Source organism: Artemia sp. Qi Xiang Cuo, chromosome 13 (genome assembly GCF_049724085.1).
Source record: "Artemia sp. Qi Xiang Cuo chromosome 13, ASM4972408v1, whole genome shotgun sequence".
Classification (NCBI taxonomy): Eukaryota; Metazoa; Arthropoda; class Branchiopoda; order Anostraca; family Artemiidae; genus Artemia; species Artemia sp. Qi Xiang Cuo.
Genome location: NC_142806.1, coordinates 51537343 through 51560587, shown reverse-complemented (window position 1 = coordinate 51560587; position 23245 = coordinate 51537343). Strand labels below are relative to the sequence as shown.

Genomic DNA, 23245 nt, shown 5'->3' with positions numbered 1-23245 from the left:
CATTGAGTAAAGCCTTCTAACTGATGCAATGGAGACAATGCTATAGCATTGTTTAGGCTATATAAGCTTTGGAGAGAGATCATTTGATTGGAAGTTTTTAGGCCTAGTGCCCTTTTTAAGAATCAAGTGTGGCGAACGGGTAACTAGCCCCCACAATGCCCTCTTTTTCCCAAATGTATCAAATCAGAGGGTAAAATTTTACCTTAGCTACTTATGGCTATCTTGGAAAGGGGTTAGGTTAGGAAAATGAAACTTTCAAGGATGGGTCTACAATCTTATGTATGTCTTGGGAAGGTATTTTGAAGTACCTACCTCCACTTCTTCTCTCTATAGGGTCCTGAAATTTGCCTACATGACAGGTCTAAAGGTCTAGCCTACCTATTGAAATTTTGATAAAACAAAATTTTACCTTAATTTTCAGTTATCAGATTCCTTTTCTCTGGTTTTAGTTCTGAAAAATGCAATTCCTGTTATTTGAGTAGAATTTTAAGCCATATCAATGTTTTTTTTTCAAAATTTAGGAAATGTAGGCATATTTGCATATCTTTAAAACCTTATAAATTGGGGTTGAGCAAAGTTGTGGGTCAATATATACCAAATCATATTATTGAGTTTCAAATAAAGTGAATACACCATTTGATGCCTTTTTTATGCTGATTACGAATATAATAAGCATTTCTATTGGAAATGAATTTCAGCCCCCCCCCTATATAGGCTATACCTAACCTAACCCTGAATTGGCATATATAGGGGGGGGGGGGCTGAAATTCATTTCCGATAGAAATACTTATTATATTTGTAATCAGCATAAAAAAAAGGCATCAAATGGTGTATTCACTTTAGTCCTAACTCAATAATATGATTTGGTATATGTTGGTATATACCTATATATTGGTATATATATATATTTGGTATTGGTATATATTTGTATTTATTTTTGTTTTGTTATTTTGCCATGGCCCGAAAAGGCTTTTGTTGCAATAAATATCTATCTATCTATTGACCAAGTTGTGAAGCTGAAAACTATTTTGTTGGGTAAAATTCTACTTTAGCTACTTTTGGCTATCTTGGAAAGAGGTTAGATTAGGAAAATGAAACTTTCAGAGATGGGTCTACAAGCTAAAGTGTTTCCTAGGAAGGTATTTTGAAGTACATATCTCCACTCCTTCTCCCACTAGAGGGTCCTGACCCTTGATGACCTTGAAAAATTCAAGTATTATAACAGGGAAACATTTTAAAATAGATCTTCTGCTCAAATGAAGTACAACTAAATTGTTTTCAGCTTCACAACTTTGCTCAATCCCAATTTATCGGGTTTTAAAGATATGCCAATACATTTCCTAAATTAAAAAAAAAACATTGATATGGCTTAAAATTCTACACAAATAGCCTATCAGGAATTGCATTTTCAGAACTAGGCTAAAGCCAGAGAAACTGATAACTGAAAATTAAGGTAAAATGTTTTTCTGTCAAAATTTCAATAGGTCATGTTGGCAAATTTCAGGACCCTCTAGAGGGAGAAGCAGTGGAGGTAGGTACTTCAAAATACCTTCCTGGACATACTTTTTCCTCTACATCCATGCCTGAAAGTTTCATTTTCCTAACCCAACCCATTTCCAAGATAGCCAAAAGTAGCTAAAGTAGAATTTTAACTTTTGTTGTACTACATTTAAGCAGAAGATCTATTTTGCAAAGTTCACTTTCATAACACACAGATTTTTAAAGGTCATCAAAGTTCAGGACCCCTAAAGGGAGAAGGAGTGGAGGTAAGTACTTCAAAATACCTTCTGGGGACATAATTTAGCCTGTAAACACATCTCTGAAAGTTTCATTTTCCTAACCTAACCCCTTTCCAAGATAGCAAAAGTAGTTAGTAGAATTTTAGCCTACTAATCAAAGTTTTGATACATCCATTTTGATGAAAAAAATCCAAAGACCAAATAACTTATGCCTCTAGGGTAGAAAAAATCCTCCACAGTCCCCTGGGAAAGTGTTTAGGCTATGGAAGTGGTCCATTGTTTTCATATAAGGTTTTTATGGAAGGGGTGGTTGTGCCAACTTCTAACAGCTCTGACTTGAATTTGAAAGTAAGGCCTATAATGCCCTTATTGAGAGTCAAAGGGTGACCAGCAGGATACCACCAAATGGCTAATTTGACAGTGTATATATGTACAAATCTTTAAATTAGCCAACCAGTATTGTAAGCCTAGGAGCCCAGCTGGACATTAGGAAACATGTTAAGAAAACTATTCTTACTCCATAATAGGCAGAATAATCATAGTTAACACATTTTGCAGGGAGAGAACCTGTATTTTCACCTCTTTCCTTGTTTTTCTAAGAAATCCATGAATTTCTTCGAACCTATATATTTACAGGGTATATCCCCCTCCCCAATGTGCAAGTATGTACTCCGAATTGCACCCTGAATATAGATATAACATTAATTTGCATCACAAATGACCTTTACCCCCATATTAGTCATATAGAGAAAGTGTGTGACCTGCTGCCCCATCCACACCTTTTTTCCTTGAATGCATCAGATCAAAATTTTTGGTATAAATGTCAGTGATGCCAGGTGTCTGACATTAAATAGCACACCAAAAATGTGCCATCAGCACATTTTTGCTATATATTTTTTGAGTAGAGTTTGAAATTCAGGCAAATTAGATCTTGGAGGGATGAGTGAAAAAAAACAGACAGAGATTCAGAGACAACATTACCACATAGGCACAAATTGTGTGAATTTTGCCTTTCAGAAAACTAGAACTCAAAATTGGTAGGATTCAGTCTTCAATGACAGATTTCAGCACCAGATTCTGAAATCTGAAACAGTGAAGCATTTTTTGACTAATTAAATGCACTTTTGTGGTTGAAATTTTCTGTTCTCAGTCTCTGGCTTGACCAGAGAGATATTTTCCTCAGTCACTGATATGTCAGAGAATTAAATAAAAGTGGGAATTAAAGAAGATCTAAAAAAAATACTTGCCAATATCTAAGATGGTATTTTACATGATTTTCTGGCTGATATGCTGAATTATTCCCTATCAACAATGGAAATTGTGATCTAAGAACTAAAAAAAGAAATAGGTACTCAGTATACTGGTCTTGCAATATAGATAAGTTGTACAAAAACGTAGAACTTAAAGGCACAATTGACAAAGATAACTAATAGATGGGATTTTCTAATGAAGAACAACAAGAGAAGCATGATCCTTGAAGGTCACATCTCTCCGAAATATCATTTAGGTAAGTAACATCAGAGTTTACTTCCTTATGCAATGTTTCTCTGACATTGCAATTCTAAGCTTCAAAAAGATGTAAATTCTCAAACTTAGTTATAAGAACAAAATGTTTTGTAGCTTTCAAAATACAAATTAGAACAACCAAGTCAAAGATTAAAAATTAGACTGGCCATTATTAATACAAACATCTATAAAATTGCAGGCCAAAGACTGTTCTAAGATTTTTTGTTGTGAAACAGAAGCCTAAGACATACATAAGAGACAAAATTGTACTTGGCATGGTTGTTAAACATTTCGGATTGTTTTATTTGTGTTTCCCTTTTAATGAACATTGAATTAGTTTTGTGAATTTTTAATCAAATATTATATTTATCTTTGACTGGTATTCAAAATCATTTTTGAAGTTAAACAACAAGCAAATAAAATATAAATTTAACTTTAAAAAAACAGCAAACTTGTCCTTCTTTTTCAAATTTTTAAATTAAAAAAAAAAACATGATTTTAATAAATGTTTTCTCTGTTTTCAAATTTGTGCAGAATAATATGCCATCGTACAAATGTTTTTATAGATGGTGTTCATCCTGGCCATTGGTAATTTTGTAGATTATGTTCCATTACTAATCCTGGGTGAAAAGAAATGCAGTCTACAAAATAATAAATGGCCAGGATGAACATTATCTATAAAAAACATTTATAGAATGGCATAATATACAGCACATGTTTGAATATTTTTCAATTTTCAAAAAAATTGAAAAAAAACGACGGTTTGAATAAATGTTTTTTCTGTTTTAAAATTTGTGTTGAATCATATGCCATCGTATAAATGTTTTTATAGATGGTGTTCATCCTGGCCATTGGTAATTTTGTAGATTATGTTCCATTACTTATCCTGGGTGAAATGGAATGCAGTCTACAAAATAATAAATAGCCAGGATGAACACCATGTATAAAAAACATTTATAGGTTGGCATATTATTCAGCACATGTTTGTAAACAGAGAAAATATTTATCCAAAGAGTGTTTTTTTTTAAATTTTTTTTTCCAAGTTTGAAAAAAAAGGAAAGAAGTGAGGATAAAGGTGCTCTCCCTAGAAAATATTTTAACTACTAGGATAATTTTGCATATTATGAAGAAAGAATTTAGTCCAGGAAGGGAATGGTTTGACCGGGAAAAAATTGCAATAGAAATGATTCTTTCACTACCCGACTCAGAAAAATGCGCTGATTCCAAATATGCAAAGTTTGTTCATCTAGCTGAATCACAAATATTTTTTTTTTGAGGTTGAGGTTGATTTTGAGGAGGTGAAATTCGTGTTTCCATATAAAGGCGTACAACAACAGAATTGATGTCTAGAATAGGGTACTAGATCACGGTGAGTATGAAAATCACCTTTATTTGAACGTAAAATTAAAACTTTCATCTAAATATTATGTTTTTGAGGTTGATGTTGATTTTGAGGATGTAAAATTCATGTTTTCATATAAAGGCGTACAACAACGAAATTAATGTCTAAGATAGGGTACTAGATCATCGTGATTATGAAAATCCCCTTTATTTTAATGTAAAATTAAAACTTTCATCTAAATATTCCATCAGTTTCATAACCTTTTTGCAACTGATGGGACCTAACAATGCCAGAATGTAAAAATCTTCACCTTCAGGCAGTTGAAGCTATGTTGCCATATTTCACAGCGTCCAAACACTTCCGATAAGTGAAGTCTGCCAGGGTGTACCTGCAAAATATGAAATAGCTGGAAACTACCAATCCCGAAGTGTTTGACAATTTTCAGAACGGGAGCCATGTTATCGCCAAATCCAAAAAATTTTGGGTGGGCTTGTCGTCAGATCTGGTCATTGAGCATGTCCTCATGCGCTCGTTGAAGATTAACGGTGGTCTTACAAGGGGAAGCGGCATGAGTGAGTTGCAGAGGCTGACTTGGTTACTCTCAGCACCAACTTGTAGTGCAATTAATTTTTTGATGCAGACTGTTGCTAAGGTCCAATACGAGACGAGCGAGCAAGGATTGAACACGACAACCACGACACTAGCAAGCTCCTTTGCTTTCATACTGAAAACACCCCTTTTGCAGAAGAACCGATTTTGTGAAACATTACTGTTGAAGTTACGGCTGATGAAAATTTCTGCATCGACACAGCTAAATCCGTCGGACAAGAAATCTTGGATAGCATGACAGGGGAAAACGTCAACACGTACACATTCAAGAAAAAGTCTGTGGCCGTAACGGTTGCTAATAAAGCTGCGCCAGTTATTGACAGACAGTAAGTTGCTGTTGATCCAGCATTCATGTTTCAGCGGCTGGTGACAGTTGCTGGAAATAGCTAAGATGATTTAGAGTCATACTTTAAGTATGAATTGTGTTCACTGTCTCCGTCACTTTTTGAAGCAAACTGATTTCCATGAGCAGTCGATAAGCCTGCCATCCCCGATGCGATGCGGCGTCTAGTTGCAGAGCAGCAGCCAAAAACTGAAGACTTCGTCAAATATTTCATTGACAAGCATATAGTTCTCGATGGTGGGGCACTGCTTCAGCGAATTCCCTGGGAAAAAACTCAGCGTATGATAGCATCTGCCAGAAGTACGTTGACTACGTTGCACGGAAATGCGGGGCGCCAAGGACGTCGGTGGTTTTCGACGGATACGACCAAGCACCTTCAATCAAAGACATCACCCATTTGAGACGGAAAGGGAAACGATCGTGCCCGCAGATCAATTTTAACAGGAATATGGTCTGTTCTACAAAGAAAGAAGTGTTCCTAAGGAGCTTCAAGAATAAGCAAGCAATCATAGCCATCACCAGTGAGTACCTGACCAAAGCTGGGTGTCAGGTATACCAAGCAGAAGGGGACACTGATCTTCTCATTGTTCTAACCGCAGTTCAATCTGGTTCTCTTATGCCTACTGTCCTGGTTGGAGACGACACAGATCTGCTTATACTCCTCTGTTATCACGCACAGACAGATAGCCCAGCGATCTACTTTTACTCTGAACCTCGAGCTGAAATCTCAAAGAATAGAATTTGGGATATAAATGCAACGAAACTCAAACTTGGACCTCGTATATGTAGCACAATCCTGTATGTCCACGCCTTCCTTGGGTGCGATTCAACTTCTCGTGTCTATGGCATTGGGAAGTCAGCGGGACTACAGCTTCTGATAAAAAACAACGAGTTTTACGAATCCGCTAAAGTTTTTATGGACCCACTATCCACCAAGCACGACATTTCAGCAGCTGGGGAGAAAGAAATGATGCTTTTGTTAAAGTGTCGGGGCTCAATTTCAACCCTGAATCAGTTGCATTATCTGAAATTGATCGAGGACGTTACAGCATCTGCTTCTCATGTTGAGTCTAAAGTTCTCCCTCCCACCAGTGATGCTTGCAGCTTCCTCTCATTTCGAGTTTATTTGCAAGTTTAATCGTGGAAATCCGTGGGATATATTCTTGACCCTGGCCAATTTGGTTGCGTAATTAAGAATGGATTATATTGCCCTGTTTTTGCTGAACTCCTCGCTGCCCCCAACTCTCTCCTTGCAGTTTTTTGCTGTAACTGCAAAACCGACTGCTCAAATATACAATGCACTTGCAAAAGAAATGGCATGAAATGCTCCTGAGCCTGTGGAGCTTGCAAGGGAACAAGTTGTGCGAACTGTGTTACAACTGAGTTTCTCGGAGTTGATGATCTCGAAGATAACGAAGATCTATGAATGTTGCTATTTCGTTTTTTATCAGATTTGTATATTATATAACTGAAAAAGTCGAGAATGCTTTAATCGTTTATTAAACCATCAGAATGGGTGATAGTTGCCATTCTACATTTTAAGACCGGTTTCTTTCAGATTCAGCGTGGTTTAACACTAGATGAGAAAATTCACCCTCCTCCCACATACTTCCCCTTTAAATATTGATAACCGTTGTTTATCCTTGCAGTTAGAGATCATTTTCAGATTCAGCGTACTTTATTACCCCTAAATGCATATTGTTTTTTGTGGTTCTATGCATTTTTGCAAAAGACATATTTCTCCTCCTCGTTATTTACCTCAACCCCAAAAAACGTATTTGTGAAAGTTTTAATTTTACGTTCAAATAAAGGTGATTTTGAAGCTCACTGTGATCTAGTACCCTATTCTAGACATCAATTCTGTTGTTGTACGCCTTTATATCGAAACACGAATGTCCCCTCCTAAAAATCAACCTCAACCTAAAAAAAAAAATATTTGTGTAACGAATCGATGAGCAAACTTTGCATATTTGGAATCAGCGCATTTTTCTGAGTCGGATAGTGAAAGAATCATTTCTATTGCAATTTGTTCCGGGTTAGGCCTTTTTTTCACACACTTCCTGGACTAATTGTTTTCTTAACATGTCTCCTTATGACCTTGCATGGTCATACATTTATACCCTTGTTCTTTTAACATGGTGATTCCAATGGAGTACTTTTTTTTTGCTCCAATGCCATTTTTGAGCAATCAAAGTTCTTCCCAAAAAATCCTACAAATTTGTTGGAAAATAATATTTTAATATTAAGATCAATTGTAATAATAGTTACCATTCCTGTATTTTCTACAAGTGGCAATTTTTTCATATAAAATAATTTTTTAAATGTATTCTTAAACTTTTTGTTACTCTTGGCTATTTTTGAACCCCTGTATGGACTCAAAATGTAAGTTCCCAAGAAGCAATTGTTGTATTTAGAAAGAGCATAAAAAGACATCAAGTGAATGTATTTACTTTCTTTGTAGCTAAATTATATAAAAGACCAAAAATTTACTGCCAACACAGGCTACCTCAATTTGTATAATACCTTAAATTGCATCATCCAGCAAAGAAGGTATTATCCTGTAGGTGCTGGTTAGTGAAGATGTTGAGCTAATGTGTTGGCTGCATCTCATTCTTGAAACCATGGCTTGGACGACCAGTCTTTTTCCACAGCTCCCTTGAAGGCCTCCACACTAGGGACAAAGACTGGTCCTTCACTTAGGGGGTCCCAGAGCCCTATGACTCTATTCAGGAAGAAGTTGTTCCGTAGTCTGGTGTTGACTTGTTTGCAGTACAGCTTCATGGTGTGTCCTCTAGTTCTTGTTGACTGGTCATGTTCAAGAATATTTTGTTGCAACAGCTGAGATGCAGCATTTTGTATGCCATGATGACATCCCCATGCTTCCATTGATACGAAAGGGTAGGAATCTGTTACTTCTCCAGGTGGGATGGGTAGTCAAGGCTTTTACAACAACTCTCTATTGATTTAGTTGCTTGCCTTTGAACACTCTAGTTTTTTCTAGTCACCTTTATTTAATGGGGTTACCACACACATACCAAATTCCAGTTTTGGTCAAAGAAGTCCTTTATATAGCTTTGACATAAGCTTTGGTGATCTACAGTATGAATTTTTTTTTTACAATTCTTGGAGTCTGGAGCACTTTGGGGGCAACTGACTGAGCATGCTGGTCAAACTTTAATTCTTCATCCACCAGTATACCCAGGTCTCTTTCAGCATGGGAGGAATCAATCATCTGCCCAGAACGATCTATTCCACACATGTGATACTGACCCTTCACATTCTTTCTGTCAAAACGAATTGTCCTGCATTTTTTAATGTTGAATTTTAACATCCAGAGTTTTGACCAATCTGAGAGTTTGTCTAGGTCAGCTTGTAATAAGAGTTGCTCTTTGGCTGTATTTGCAGGGCTGATGATTTTCAAATCAATGGCATACAGGTTCTTTTTATTTTTGACAGATTGTGGAGCATTGTTGATATAAATGTTAAATAATGTTTGACCAAGGATTGTTCCCTTTGGGACTCCAGTTTACACACTTCCGTACTATCTGAGGGAAATGCCAGACTGTTTTCTCCATACACCTTTATGCTCTGCCCTCTATCTTTCAGGAATGTCATCGCCCACTCAACAACCTCGTGGCTTACCCCAATTGAAAATAATTTTGCCTGTAGTTGATGATGACATACTTTGTCAAATGAATATTTATTTATTTATTTCATTCAATACAGGAGAAAGCTGTAGGCTTGTTGCAATACAAACACAAGAAATGACAGCAACACTGCAAAAGACAAAATAAAAAATATTCTTCAGTGAAAAAGAAGTATACAGCCAACTAAATTACAGAAACTGTTTTCCACAGAACTCAGTTTCAACCAGAGCACTCTTAAATTTTTGCACCATTTGTGCAGAAACTATTATATCAGGTAAACTATTCCATAGTTTTGTTGCTTGGTTAATAAAGCTACATTGACCTATTTTCTTGTGCACTTGGGGCTAGAACAGTTTATACAAGTTTTGTCAAGTGGCTGAGTAATGGCTAAGTTTGAAGAAATCAGCCCAGTCCACATTATTGACACCCTTCATAATATGGAACTTATTGATCAGGTCAGTCCTGTCCTGTCCTGTCAAAACTCTAGGGAAGAAAGTCCCAAACATTGCAATCAACACCAATATGGTAAATGACTCAAATATGGCACAAATTTTGACACCCAATGTTGAACCTATTCAATTTGCTGCATATATAAATTCGGAGACCACACTGCCTTTCCATGACAATAAATAAAAGTTCAAATAGGGATAAAATCCTTTTAATAGACAATGATGATGATAACAGTGATAGAAATTCAAGAAAATACTAGATATTTCGGTCACACATGCAGTGACAGTCATCAGTAGTAAAACTAACAGTAGTAAAACCGTCATCAGTTTAGTTTTACTACTGATGACAGTCACTGCATATGTGACACAAATATCTAGTATTTTTGTGAATTTCTATCACTGTTATCATCATCACTGTCTATTAAAAGGTTTTTTATCCCTATTTGAACTTTTATTTATCAATTTGCTGCAAGTCACATTTCCATGTTTGATGCCACACAAAGGAACAATATTCTACCACTGGCCATACTGGTCTTCTATAGTGTCATACAAGTTTGAAGGTTGAATTTCTTGAAACTTGTCTTAATTTGAAGCAGACTATAATTAACATTGTGCAAAATTGTTGACACATGCTTGAAAAACTTCAACTAGTTATCAAAGTGAATACCTAAATCCCTTACTGAATCTGCAGATGAAACTAAATAATGATAAGTCAAGCTTTTCAAAAAGTAATGAATGACAAAGCATTTTTGATGGTTTACAAACATGGAGTTCAATTTACACCAATCATTTAGGGCATTCAGATCCTCTTGAATAAGGGTGACGTCTACCAAAGAGATGACACTTTTATACAGTTTGATATTGTCTAAAAACAGTTTGTCAGTAGAGTGACAATATACTTCAGGCAAATCACTGACAAACAAACAAAACAACACTGGGCCCAAACAACTGCCTTGTATCACACCGCTCAAAATCAGGCTCTCACTTGAAAGTGCACTACTGACTATAACTTGCTGGGAACAGCCTGATAAGCAATTTGTAATCCACTCTATAGCTCATACTTTTCACATTTTTCAAGCAAAAACTACCTGAAACTTTGTCAAATGCTTCACTGAAGTCAATGTACAAGCAATCAAACTTCAAACCGAAATCAGCCATAATTTGAAAATCCTTTATAGCTTCTAGCAACTGCGTATTGCATGACCTTTTTTTTCTGAAACCATGTTGTGATGGATGCCATAATTTATTTTCCTTAAAGTAATCCTGTATCCAATATACAATAATCTTTTCAAGAACTCTCAAAAAAATTGAGGTGCTTGAAATTGGACAATAATTTGCAAATTGGGACTTAGATCCTTCTTTATGGAGTGGCTTTACAGCTGCTTTTTTTCCATGCTAAGGGGCATTTGCCACTCAATAGATAATGGTTAAGCAAAAATGCAAGAGGTTCAGCTAAACACGTGGCTGTCTTCTGAAGAAAAGTGTTAGAAATGCCATCTATATCTGGAGCTTTATTAACAAAAAGGTCATGGAGAATTTTTAAAACCTGGTCTGAAGAAATATCAGAGTCATCAAAGGGCACTTTATCTGGTAAAACAAATTTGGGAAAATGGAGTGGACTGCATGCTTGAACATCATTTGGATTTACAAAAACTGACAAAAACACATGATTTAACACATCAGCCTTTTTCTGATCATTGCTTATTAATTCACTTGTAGCTGGGTCATCAAAATGCATGAATCAGTCTTGTTTCTGTTAACATACTTCCAAAACTTCTTTGGACATCCTCAAATATTAGTAATGATTAATGATTTGAGTGATTCAAGGTCAATGCCTAATATTCTCTATGAATTTTCTATATTTCTTCTTCCTGTCTATTGTTTACCATATGCTTTTAAATGAAATAAAAGATGAAAGTTTTACTAATATGAGTGGGTCTATAAATAATACCTTCCAGAATCTGATGAACTAGGGCTCAATATGCTGTTCTGTCAAGTGCAGTTTGGGATAGTTGGGCAATGAGTTGTTGGTCATAGTTTTCAATCCACCTTTTGCGCGGTCTTCCCTGTGGTCAAAGTCCTTCAGTTGTCCCTTGAAGCGTCATCTTGGGCAGGCGTTCGGGATTCATTTGCTTTACATGACCGAACCAGCGCAGCTGCTGTTTTCGGATTTTGTTCAGGATAGTGTCTTGCAACTTCAACCTTCTTCAGACTTCTTTGTTTGTGACATGGTCAGTATATCTGATCTTGGCTATCCAGTGCAGACATCTTATTTTGAATGCAAGGAGGTTGCACTCATTTTCAGCTTTTAATGTCCAGGTGTCACACCCATACAGAGCAATGGGTATGATCAGACTGTTGAATAGATGCATTTTCAGATGGTTCAAAAGGTGGCTAGATTTCCAGATCTTGGAGTCTTTTGAAGCTAGAGCTGGCAAGACGAAGATGGTGTTTGATGTCAACAGTGTGGCAGTTGTCAGCCATCAAAAGACTGCCAAGGTAAAGGAATTGATTGACTGTTTCCACCTGTTCACTGTCTATTACTATCAAGGGGGGGGGGTTGTTATCTCTTGTCGTGATCTGACCATGATTTTGGTCTTGTTTGCGTTAATTTGCATATCAAACAGTTTCGTTGCTTGGAAGATGTAGTCAGCCTGACTCTGGAGTTCTTGGGCAGTAGTGGACATCAGGTCAATATCATTTGCATGTGCTAGTGCTCTGGCCCTGGAGCTTTGCCTTGCTTTAGGGAATCTATGGCTGCTTTGGTCTCGCTTGTAAGCGGAGGTGGAGGGAGGCCTCGATCTATGATTGGGAAGGAGTTTAGGATATTTGGGTTGGTCATTACTTCAGGGTTTGGTTTCTCCTCAAAGTATTCCTTACATTGTTTGAGCTTTATCTTGGCATCTTTAATGTTGTTCCCCTGCTTGTCTAGGATTACAAGCGTTGAGGGATATTTTTTGGAGGATAGCTTGTTGACTGTTTTGAAGAGCTTGTGGCTGTTGCCTTTCATGAACTGGGTTTCACAGTCCTTGCACTTTTCTCAGAAGTCAATAAGCCATTCTCCTTTTGCATTAAGACGGCCATGTCCGTGTGGGCCCATGCCATCTTCTTGACCATCATGGCAACTGCCAACTATTACATTAAAGTTGCCCAACATGATAAGTATATCATTTTTGGGGATCTGGTCAGTGATGGTTTGTAGCTGATAGTAGAATTGGTCGCACTCCTCTTCACTTCGGGCTGAATCCGGGGCATATATCTGGACGACTGAGAAATTTTTGATTGACTCTTTCAGGCAGATGGTCGTTATTCTTTCCGATACAGGAGTAAAGGTCATTAATGACCTTTCGGCGGCCAGAGAGAGGATGACGCTAACACCCTGCCGATGAGCACCATCAGTATGTCCCAACAGTAGGAAAGTGGTTCCAAGGATGTTTTTATCTCCAATTCGAGGAAGGTGCATTTCAGACATACCGACTATATCCCACTTGTATCTATCAATCTCTTTCAACACCAGATCAATTTTGCCAGGTTTAGCTAAAGTCCGGGTATTTAGTGTACCAATATTGCGAGTGTTTTTCGCCGATATTAAACTCTCATCCCGTCTGGGAGTCGTCCTAGGCCTATGATGGTCGTCAGCTTCCCCGTACGCAGTAGAAAATTCATCATCATCATTCAAATTCCTTATTAGCATCAAATCGCAAAGGTCGTCGGTTTCCCCGGACGCGGTAGCACTTCTACTTTGATCTTTTGAGCCTGTGTTCATATTTTGAAAAGGTATGGTTTCTTGGCTGATTCATTGACGGCGGCAAGCCACTCCTCTCTGTCAACTTGCAGAGGCCGTTGTCCAATTCTGGATCTTCTGCCCTTTCGCAGTTTTCCTCCTGGAGAGGATTCTCTCACGATGGTATCCTGCAGTACCATACAATTTAACCCATTGCTGGAAGAAGGTTCGCAACTAGCGGGACGTGTCCATACGCCGGTGTGCCCTGCTCAGTGTGCGTCAGAAGGGCCTTCTTCCTCCTCCGCCTGTATTTATGACTCCCGGGCGAGGGTACCCGAGTTTTGATTATGGACCCCCAGGGGCTAGGTCCCCCCTTGGTCTGCACCTCCCTTTATGGAGGTACTCTGCATATCTGTTGGAAGTTCCCTATCCGCCACCTGGGAATGCAATGAGTGGCCTGGGTAGGGCCCCTACTGAGAAGGTGACTCAGTAGATTCTCAGAAGTTTAGTCTAAGAAACTGTAGATTCTCTGAAACTGAGGCTAAAATTGTAGTTTGGATGTTTCAAAATATTTAACAGTATGCAACATTAATTTTTCTTTTCTTAATCTTCAGTTTTTAGTAGAACTTGCATTGGAGAATATCTGCTGTGCTAAGCATAAATCTTAGGCTTCTAATGTCGAAGAGAAAAACAGGGCAAATGATATGTAACATTTGGGGTTTGATTTACGGTAAAGTTAGTATTTCAGGCCTTTATAGGTTAATAATTAGTATTGAGCTATTGTTGTATGTGTTCTAACAAGGGTTTGTGCCCTTTTTGTATTTCCCCCAACAAGTCATTGAGACAAGATAGAAGTTCTGAAAATGATCTTCCAGTTACAACTACTGATTTTTTTTATTAATGAGTATATAGAAAACTGATTTTTTTAACTTAATCCATCTAAAGCTGTCAGCTGTTATCATTTGCAAATATATGCAAGTTAGAAAAGAGCAAGGGGTCATGCTGAAAAAATTTATTTTTGAATTTGGCTTTTCTGAGAATCCTAAGAGCATCTTTATTTTGTTTTGCATTGCATTTGTACATTTTTTGTTGTTTTTTTTTTTGGGGGGGGGGGCATAATTGGCAAAGTTTATTTTACAGACATGTGCATTTACCATCTGAGCTGGTGGTTTTGTTTTACCCTAAATTGCAGCTTGGTACAATCTAAGGATTTCTCCTTGTGAAGCTCCAGAGTTGATGATTGAAGTTGTTTCCTATGTTATATAGTGATCAGGTGCAGTTGGATGATCAGTAGCTTCCCAGTTGAGTATGCTCTCTAGAGAACCGCACAGCATCCAGCGTTTGTTTGAAAATGTCAATGAATTCAGTAGTTACTGGGTTTATTCAAACCATTGACAATTCTTGAGAAAAAGAAATGAGTGTGGACTCTTGATAAAGTAGACTGATTAACAAGTTTCAGTTGATGACCTCTAGTTCTTGAATTAGGACCAACAATAGGAAATAATGCTGGGAGAGTATTGGCCTTCATTAACTTATAGGTTAGAATGGCATATCACCTCAATTTCTCCTGTATACAAGTGTTGGGAGTTTCAGCTTTGCTAGTCTTGCAAGGTAGGACAGCTCTCACATGCTGGATGTAACTTTGGTGGCAAGTCTGCTCATCTTCCAAAACTTTTCTGTCTTTTTCTAAAATAAGGGGAGGCTAGAGATATTCCAACTTTGAGCGTGGGACAAGCACGTCCTTTATACAGAAGACTGATGACTTCAGGGGAACAAGTGGAAATAGTACACTTAATCAGCCCCAGAGTTGAACTAGCACCAGCAGCAGACATTTTAGCATGAATACTGAATTTTAGTTTATAGTCAATAGTGACTCCAAGATCTTGCTTGTTATTTACTGAGGAGATAGGGTGGCCTGAGAAAAAAAAATAAGAGCAACAAGGATTCATCTTGCTGAAGTGAATGACATGGCACTTGGCAACATTAAATTCAAGAAGCCAAGCCTCAGCCCAATGACCAAGCAGTCCAAGATTATTTTATAGAAGCGCATGATCTTCACAGGACAAGGCTGGTCCAAGAAGCCTCAAGTTCTCAGCATAGAGCATTAGTTTATTGCTGGTTTGATAGGAGAATCATTGATGAAGATATTAAACAGTGTAGGACCCAACACGCCTCCCTGAGGAACTCCACTCAAAACATGCTAATAGGAAGAGAGAATAAGGCTACTAGTACCATCAAATAACTGAACACACTGAGATCACTGATGAAGAAAATCAAGGATCCAGAGCAGCGATTTCTCTTCAAGCTTGACTCCACGTAGCTGAATTACAAGTTACTTGTGACAAACTTTGTCAAGACCTTTAGAAAAGTCAGGCAGAATTTTGTCAGCAGGCACCCTAGTATCAAGTAACTTAGTGATGTGGTCATATGATTCAAGGAGACTGATACCAACAGATCTTCTAGAACAAAAGCCATGCTGTGAGCTGTGCAAGAGATTATCTGCATCAAGATAGCCTTAACATCTTCAGCCATTTTTTCCTCAAACCTTCTCTTCATTTGGTTATTTGTTACTCCTCGATTTGGTTATTTGTCTTGTTTCAAAAAGTTTTGAAGACTTGATAGTTTTTGGAGGTTTTCTTTTTTTTTGTAGTGATTCCATGCTCAATGTTGTCTGTTAATTAGCTTACTTATTTCAGTAGTTAAATAGATAAACTTTTGGCCTGTTTTGCCCAAAAATTCAGGTGCAAGACTTTTCAGCATGCAAAATTTCACTTTTTACATTAGACAAACTCATATCAATGCCATCAGTATAACATTGTTTCCAATGGACATTGGCAAGTCTTTTGGAGACTATTTTGTAATTGATAGATTTTTGTTGCTTAGAAGAAGGTTGTTTAGTAGGCAAACACACCTCTGAAATATTTACAACATGGTCACTGTTACCAGTAGGTGTGGATATTACCTTCTTAATAAGAAGGTCTGGATAGCTGAGAACAACTTAATCAAGAGTGTTAGAAGCTTTACTCTTTCTGAAACGAGTTGGTTAAGATAATGTTTGACAGAGAGAATTATCAAAGAGGGCCAACAAAAAAGGAGAATCCCTAATGCTAAAACTAGATACATCAATCCATTGGATTTCAGGAAGATTAAAGTCCCTCAGAAGGACAAGATCATAATTTGCAAAATCAGACATCACATGTGATAGCATAGCAGCTAAAGTAGACTCAGAGCCTAAAAAAATTGGAGCACTGGGCCTTCTATATGCAACATGCACATCAATCATTTTATTGCAAAATTGTTTCAGAAAGCAATTATAACACTTAAGTACTAAAGGGAAGGGATTTCAAGTGTTGTTTGATTCCTGTAATGTTGGATGTTCTATCTCCAACGCTGTCAAAATCCCCTTTCTCCAAAAAACTTGCCTTTAGCTCCGGTTTGCTTGGTTTAGGCCAATATTGTAACTTGCTGTACACTAATGTTTTTTCCATCAATCCCAAATTTCAAAATCGATGAGTTTTAATTTAAGGAAAACTAATAATTTTTTTTACCCATAAATCTTTCTATTGTCTTGGAAATAGCCTCTTGAGCTCTTGTTACGTTTTTTGAGTCAGACGTTACCTTCTTAATTTTCACCTTTAGTGCCTATAATGCTGGTGATTTTGAATATTTATTTGTATATTTAAATCTATTTCAGCAAGTTTGTGTCATTCAAGGATTTAGTCACTACTTTTGAAATGGAGCAAAAAAAATTTTGTTTAAAGTGGAACAACTACCTGAATGTATTTCATGAAGCTTTTTTACCTCTATTAAACAGTGAACATTTCACAGATGTCACCCTATCATGTGATAGTCAAAGCATCAAATGTCACAGACTTGTTCTCTCATCTTTTAGTTCCTACTTTGAAACACTGCTTCTAGAGATTTCGCATCCCCATCCTATTATTATTCTAAAGGATGTGAAATTTCCTGATCTGCTAGCTTTGGTGAAATTTATGTATACTGGTGAAGTGACTGTTCCACAAGCTCAAACTAGTTCATTAATAGAAGTAGCTGAAATGCTTAAAGTCAAAGTTCTTGCTTATCCTGATGAGACTGTTAACCAGATACAGAAACCTACCTATCTTGCTCAAAATACTCAAATGACTCAACCTGCTGTAAAGAGAAACAGAGTTGATACAACCTCTGAGAGCAACTTCGTGGCTGAAGATTCTTCCAATAATCTAGAACCTCCTGTGGTGGATCCCTCAAATGATAAGCTGGTAAACTATCCTGATGAAACTAGTTCCTCTGTTTATCAAACAGATATTGCTGCATGCAACCAACTGGTAAGTTTTCTTTTATTATTGAGGTTCACATTATTCAAAGTCAAGTGACCAAAGGATGGTTATGTATTGGATATTATTTCAATTTCAGAAAGGAACTTGGCTAGGTTGAAGTCAAAAGGTAACATAATATTTGTGTAATACCTAGACACTAGAATTTCCATCCCCACCTGAAAAATACCTTGGGCTAGAAATTTATTAACTTAAAAGTTAAAAAGTATAAAGTGCAAGGTCTTATTTTGCTATTAAGATTCTCTTCTTTAATCTGACATTTCTTTTTTCTCACATTCTGGTTTTGTTTAGTTCAAAGTGCCCATAGGCTACCATTATTCTTCCCGGTGTTTGCCAAAACTCCTTAAGTTTATTTTTATCTATTTTTTTCTACAAGACAATGATAGAGGAATTTAATAACATTTATATCAAAGTCCGGTACTTGTCTGTTATATGAAAGACACTCGAGAAGTGAAGTTTGGTGAATGCTAATGAAAGGAAACAAAATATGATGAAAATACAATGGTTTAATAACAAAATTATGAAAACTACCAAAAAGAATTATGGAAAGGGGGCCGCCCAGAGCGCGTAACCTAACCTAACCAAAATACCAACTAAATAATTAATTAAAAAAAGCTATATTATGGTTTCTCAACGAGCCAAAGGTTATTGCCTGGTATAGACAGCGTGAAAAACTGGGTATTTGCAATACAAGTTCTTGAGTGGGTTTTATATTTTAGACTAGTACCCAAAGTCTTTAGACCACTTATTTGATTAGAATGAACATTTATATATTGAGAAATGATCTGGGATATAAAATGTGAGGTTAGGGTCTTCACACATTAGGCTTAATTGAAGAAAATTGTTTCAATGTTTTTTCATTACAAGATAAACTGATGAGTGCTGGAAATAGGCATTGCCAAACACCTTTATGCATGATCTGTTTAAACTTTTTAAGGAATACAAAATCCAGAACACTTGTTCAAAACAAATCTAAGATAAAACAAAACCTTGGGCTCTTGATTTTTCAACCTAGCAAATCTTGGTAAGTTTGCAATCTTAACCCCTTTAGGGACTGTTTTCAGTTCAGGAATTTAATGTATGCTATAGTTCACAGGTGTGGCCTTTTTCCAGTCCTGTTAAAAATCTACCAGAAAATCTCTCTACCACAGAAGTTAAAATTTTAAGGAAACTATGTTTTCAGGTCACTGTTTTTCTTTGTTTATTTAAGATGGGAACTGAGCCTTAACTGTTTTTGTTTACAAAGGCTCCTGGCCATCTGTGTTTTTTTTGTATTTTTAAAACCTTTTTAATTTCATACCCTTGAACATGCTAAGATAAGTATTTGGCTAAATTGCTTGTTCATTTCTTTGTGGGAGATATGTCCTGGCAAATTTGCTCTGGCATAGACAGTCACATCAAGCATTTCTCTAAAATAATTATGTTCATTTGCAGTAATCAATTTGAAAAAGATATTCATATTATATATGTTATAATAAGAACTACTGAGCTATCTGAATGTGTCTGTTTTCTTCTGAACAGGATCAAGTAAGGTCTATAGAAAGTAACCTCAATTTTGTCATAATGTTTGATAGATTCATCTATCAGTCCGTAAACTATCTACTTTGGATGGAAGATTAAATTTGGTCTAGCATGGATGATAGATCATCTATCAACAAGTGAAATGAAACCATTTTTATACTTTTCTGAATTTTTTTTTTTTGACTATTCTATGTCAGCTTTGACTCTCGATGAGACTTATCTGTGCTTTACTCTAATTAGCCATGGTTCTCAAGTTTTTCATCACAGTCCACCAGGTTGATTTTAATTCAAAATCAACAATGTTAACAATGATATTATCCTTTGATAACATTCATTGTTATTTGGAGCGTTTTTTTTTTCAGCTAGTCAAAGATGAATTTGCTGTAGGTATTGACAATGGGTGGTACAATAGTTGTAGTCAGTTTGAAGTTGATTGAGAACATTTTGATAATGGCAGTGAAAAAGTAAGCATTTGTTTTCTTTTATTAGTTTTTAGCTTCTTTTCAAAGCACATGATTGATCATTGATTTTTATTTGGAAACAGGTCTTTCTCCATTTGGCTAATTGGTAGTTCTCTTTCTATTTTTAGATCTGTAGTAAGAACAGTTAAGGATGACTTTAACTGTTTATCTCCTTTGTAATTTGTTATCTTCTTTGTAAAAATTATTTTATTCTGCTTACCAAGAAAGAAAAATTACATTTTTCTTTTTACAAAATAGTTGTTTAGTGAAAAGGTATTTAGTTGTAGCTGCAAATAATAATGGTTGCTGCAGTAGCTGGTTCCAGTGGGTTTTCCTAGTAGGCAAAGCCTATATAATATTAACAATTGACCACATTTGACCACTTGCCTGTAAGTCCTCTGGACATTATGAATTTTTTAATCATGTTTAGGTCTCCAATACCCTTCTAATGGCTCACAGAACTGATAGACTATGTGAATTACCCTTAAAGCATTTTGTATCTGCCTCAGTTCTATCCTAGGATGATAGACTATTGTGAAAAAGTGAAAATAATCATTATTATACAACTCTAAAAAAGTTTTGTAAGCTTTGCCTCTCACAGAGACTATCTGTCTTGGCTTTGCTCTAATTAGGCTTGCTTTGTCTTTGATTTTGATCACTTTGGCAAAGTTTTTCGCTACCAACCATTACCTTCGACCAAATCACTACCTGCAACCTAGTAGGGAACAAACCACAGCCCACAACAACCAGAAATAAATAAACGATTTTTTAAAGAAAACTGGGAAGTTTGAAGAAATTGCCATTTTTAGCTAATTCATGGATGGTAATTATTATCTAAATCAGTCTTTAATAGTAAAATTTTATTTTGAAAGCATATAAAAAGGATATTTAAACAATAGCCTGAAACCCCCTAAATATGGCATCAGATTAAAACAAAAAGTACACCTTAGGAATTGCAATGACTGAAAACCCACATTCCCCTTGATTGGATATCAAGGAAAATCTTTTTTTGCATGGGTAGCACTGATGTGTGCTTTTTTGTATCTTTTTCTTTTCCTTCTTCACTACTTGTGGGGCTCTAGAACATCATAGAGGGCTTTTTAAGGTATCATTAGAAAAAACATGACTATCTCTAAAGCTTCGTAGGTACCAAGACATAATATTAAAAATAAAATTAATTTTTTGACAAAAAAATTGCACTTTCATATATAAGAAGATGAATGACATAATCACTGGTTACAACCATAAATGACATTACAGTAAAACTTTATTATAAAATCTGTTGCAACTGGGGTTTGTTATTTACTATATCCAGCCAAAAAAGCCAAAGGCCGTTTTGTGTTATATATAATCCTGGTTGCATCATAGTAATGGCTCATGGCCTGTAGTGATAAAAAATTTAAAAATGCATTAAAAAAAACTGGTGAGAAAAGTGAGAAAAATTATCATCTCTAGCGGATTTTTGAATAGTAGTTATTATCTAAATCAGTTTAAACAGTAAAATATTGTTTTGAGAATAAATTGAATGGTGTTGAGTTGAAACAATTACCTATAAGAGAAGTTCTCATCATTTTTCTCCCGTATTAGGCAAGACCAAGTATTCAAGTTCCAGTCCCAGAAATTTGTAGCAGGGTATATGAACTACCAATAAGTCTTTTCACCGCTTTGACGCTCCAAAAAGTATCATCAGATATTTAGAAATTCCTTGTACTCATCTGTAGCCAAGTCTTCTTTTCAGCTAAAACAAACCAATTATTCCAATTAAACTTCTTAATTCAATTGATGAGTTGCAGGAAGTGCGGGTACTTGAGTCATCTTTTCCCAGCAGTTTAAGACCTATAGGCCAGCCGGTACCAATACGGCTCTTGAAGCTCACTCCCGCTCTCTTCCGCACTCTCCAAAACAAATGATGAATAACCTCCTTCTGTTTCATGACTTCATTATGCAATAATAAACACTAATCAATCAAACTCTTCTTTAAAATATCAAATAGTGCATTAAAAGTATTCCTAGCCATGTGCCAAGGCAGGTTATGATTCAGAATTGCACTGTAGATGTTAAAAGTATTATCTATGAAGCATAACTATTGAGGGGAAATAGCTCAGCACCCAGGGACTGACAAATGAATAAGGCATGCTAGATTGTTTAATCGGTTGAGAATCAGCCCGGCATAGAGGGGATTGATGTAGCTTCTGAATAAATAACAAACTATTAAGAAGAAGGGCACTTGATTTGAAACAGTAATATAGCACTATGCGTAATCTAGAACAAAAAGAAGATAAAGTCAATTTGCAGCGATTGACATTCGATTTTTGCCTAATATTCTCACGTAAATTTGGGTCAGAGAGAGGACTTGCATTTAACTAAGAAGCGTTGGCTCCCAGTAAATTAGCAGTATCATTATACTTGATGCCTTTATGGCTTGGAACATGTTAGAAATAAATCTGGTTTCCTTTAGCATGGAGGTTCAGAAGCTGTCTTCTAATGTTGAATAGGTCCTTATCATTGATGATTTTATTAATGTTTTTTGAGCAACAGTATTGCCGATTTGGAGTCAGAAAGGCAAAGAATATTCTCCTCTACGATGCTATAATTTATGAGAACATCTAGGGCCAAGCGAATGGCACATAATCCAGCTGACAAAATGGAAGATCCCAAAGGAAGGGGTGAAAAAAGGTTAGGGTTCGGTGAGGGAATACACTCTTGCTATAGGTCTCTCACCCTCGACAGATCCATCTGAGTAGATTTTACTGTGATTAGGAAAAAACTTCAAAATCTGTCCAGTCAAAATAGTCTGACCCGCGTGACTCCGAATTTGGTTTGAATTTGTTGGATTAAGTACTCCTTGAAAAATAAGTAGACTCATTTCCAACGGTAGATTTTTAGTAAAGGTAAGATTTATAAGCTTTAGGTAGACCAAAAAGGAACAATGAGTCAAACTGGGTACTCACTGGTAAGATAAAAAGGACATTCTTACTGTTTAGTAACCCGTTAGCATCTGGCTTGCCCATCCTATGGACTTCCAGGACCTCCAGAATTTCCCCCTTATTATTCATGAGACCATCTTTCATGTCTTCAGTTAATAGTTCGATTGGGACATTACACATCACCATTTTCTGTGTGTTTTTTATAGGTGAAGTCCACCATTCAGAGGCAACTGGTATATTACCAATTCTTTTTTGGTTACGAGCTTTACAGCATTCCTTTCTGTATTGGAACATGACTGTAAGGGAGCTATCACTGTGAACATTCACACCTAAATTGCATCTTAAAGATTTGAATAGATTCAATCTAACGTAAAAGATATTTTTGGTGGTAAACACTTGGTCTTTTACTGTTGAGGTGAAAAAATGATTGGTTTGTTCTTCAATTCCATAGCTGAAACTGAGTTAAGGATTTCTATTGTTTCAGGAGGGCTTGTGGAGGGCTTTTTGCGTTTCTGCTTTCTAATAACTATCTGAAAATCATCATTGAGCTGGGAATCAGTTTTTGGGCTTGGGGGCTCTGAGACTGTTATCATTGTGTTATTCTGGCTGACTAGAGATCGGAGATACAGTAATGGCATTGGCA

General features: G+C 36.4%; 1 protein-coding gene across 4 annotated transcripts in view; it reads left to right on the top strand.

Annotated features, from left to right (window-relative positions):
- LOC148945397 (longitudinals lacking protein-like) overlaps positions 1 to 23245 on the top strand; it is a 36026-nt gene that overhangs the window by 269 nt on the left and 12512 nt on the right. For 3 of the 4 annotated variants that reach the window (XM_089099256.1, XM_089099252.1, XM_089099254.1), the window contains exons 2-3: positions 17054 to 17684; positions 19577 to 19678. In XM_089099256.1, coding sequence (XP_088955382.1) covers positions 17094 to 17684; positions 19577 to 19651 — 666 coding nt within the window. In that variant the 5' untranslated portion in view covers positions 17054 to 17093 and the 3' untranslated portion in view covers positions 19652 to 19678. Of the gene's footprint in view, positions 1 to 1650; positions 1767 to 17053; positions 17685 to 19576; positions 19679 to 23245 lie in introns of those variants that run through there. The other variant, XM_089099255.1, reaches the window with a different exon arrangement.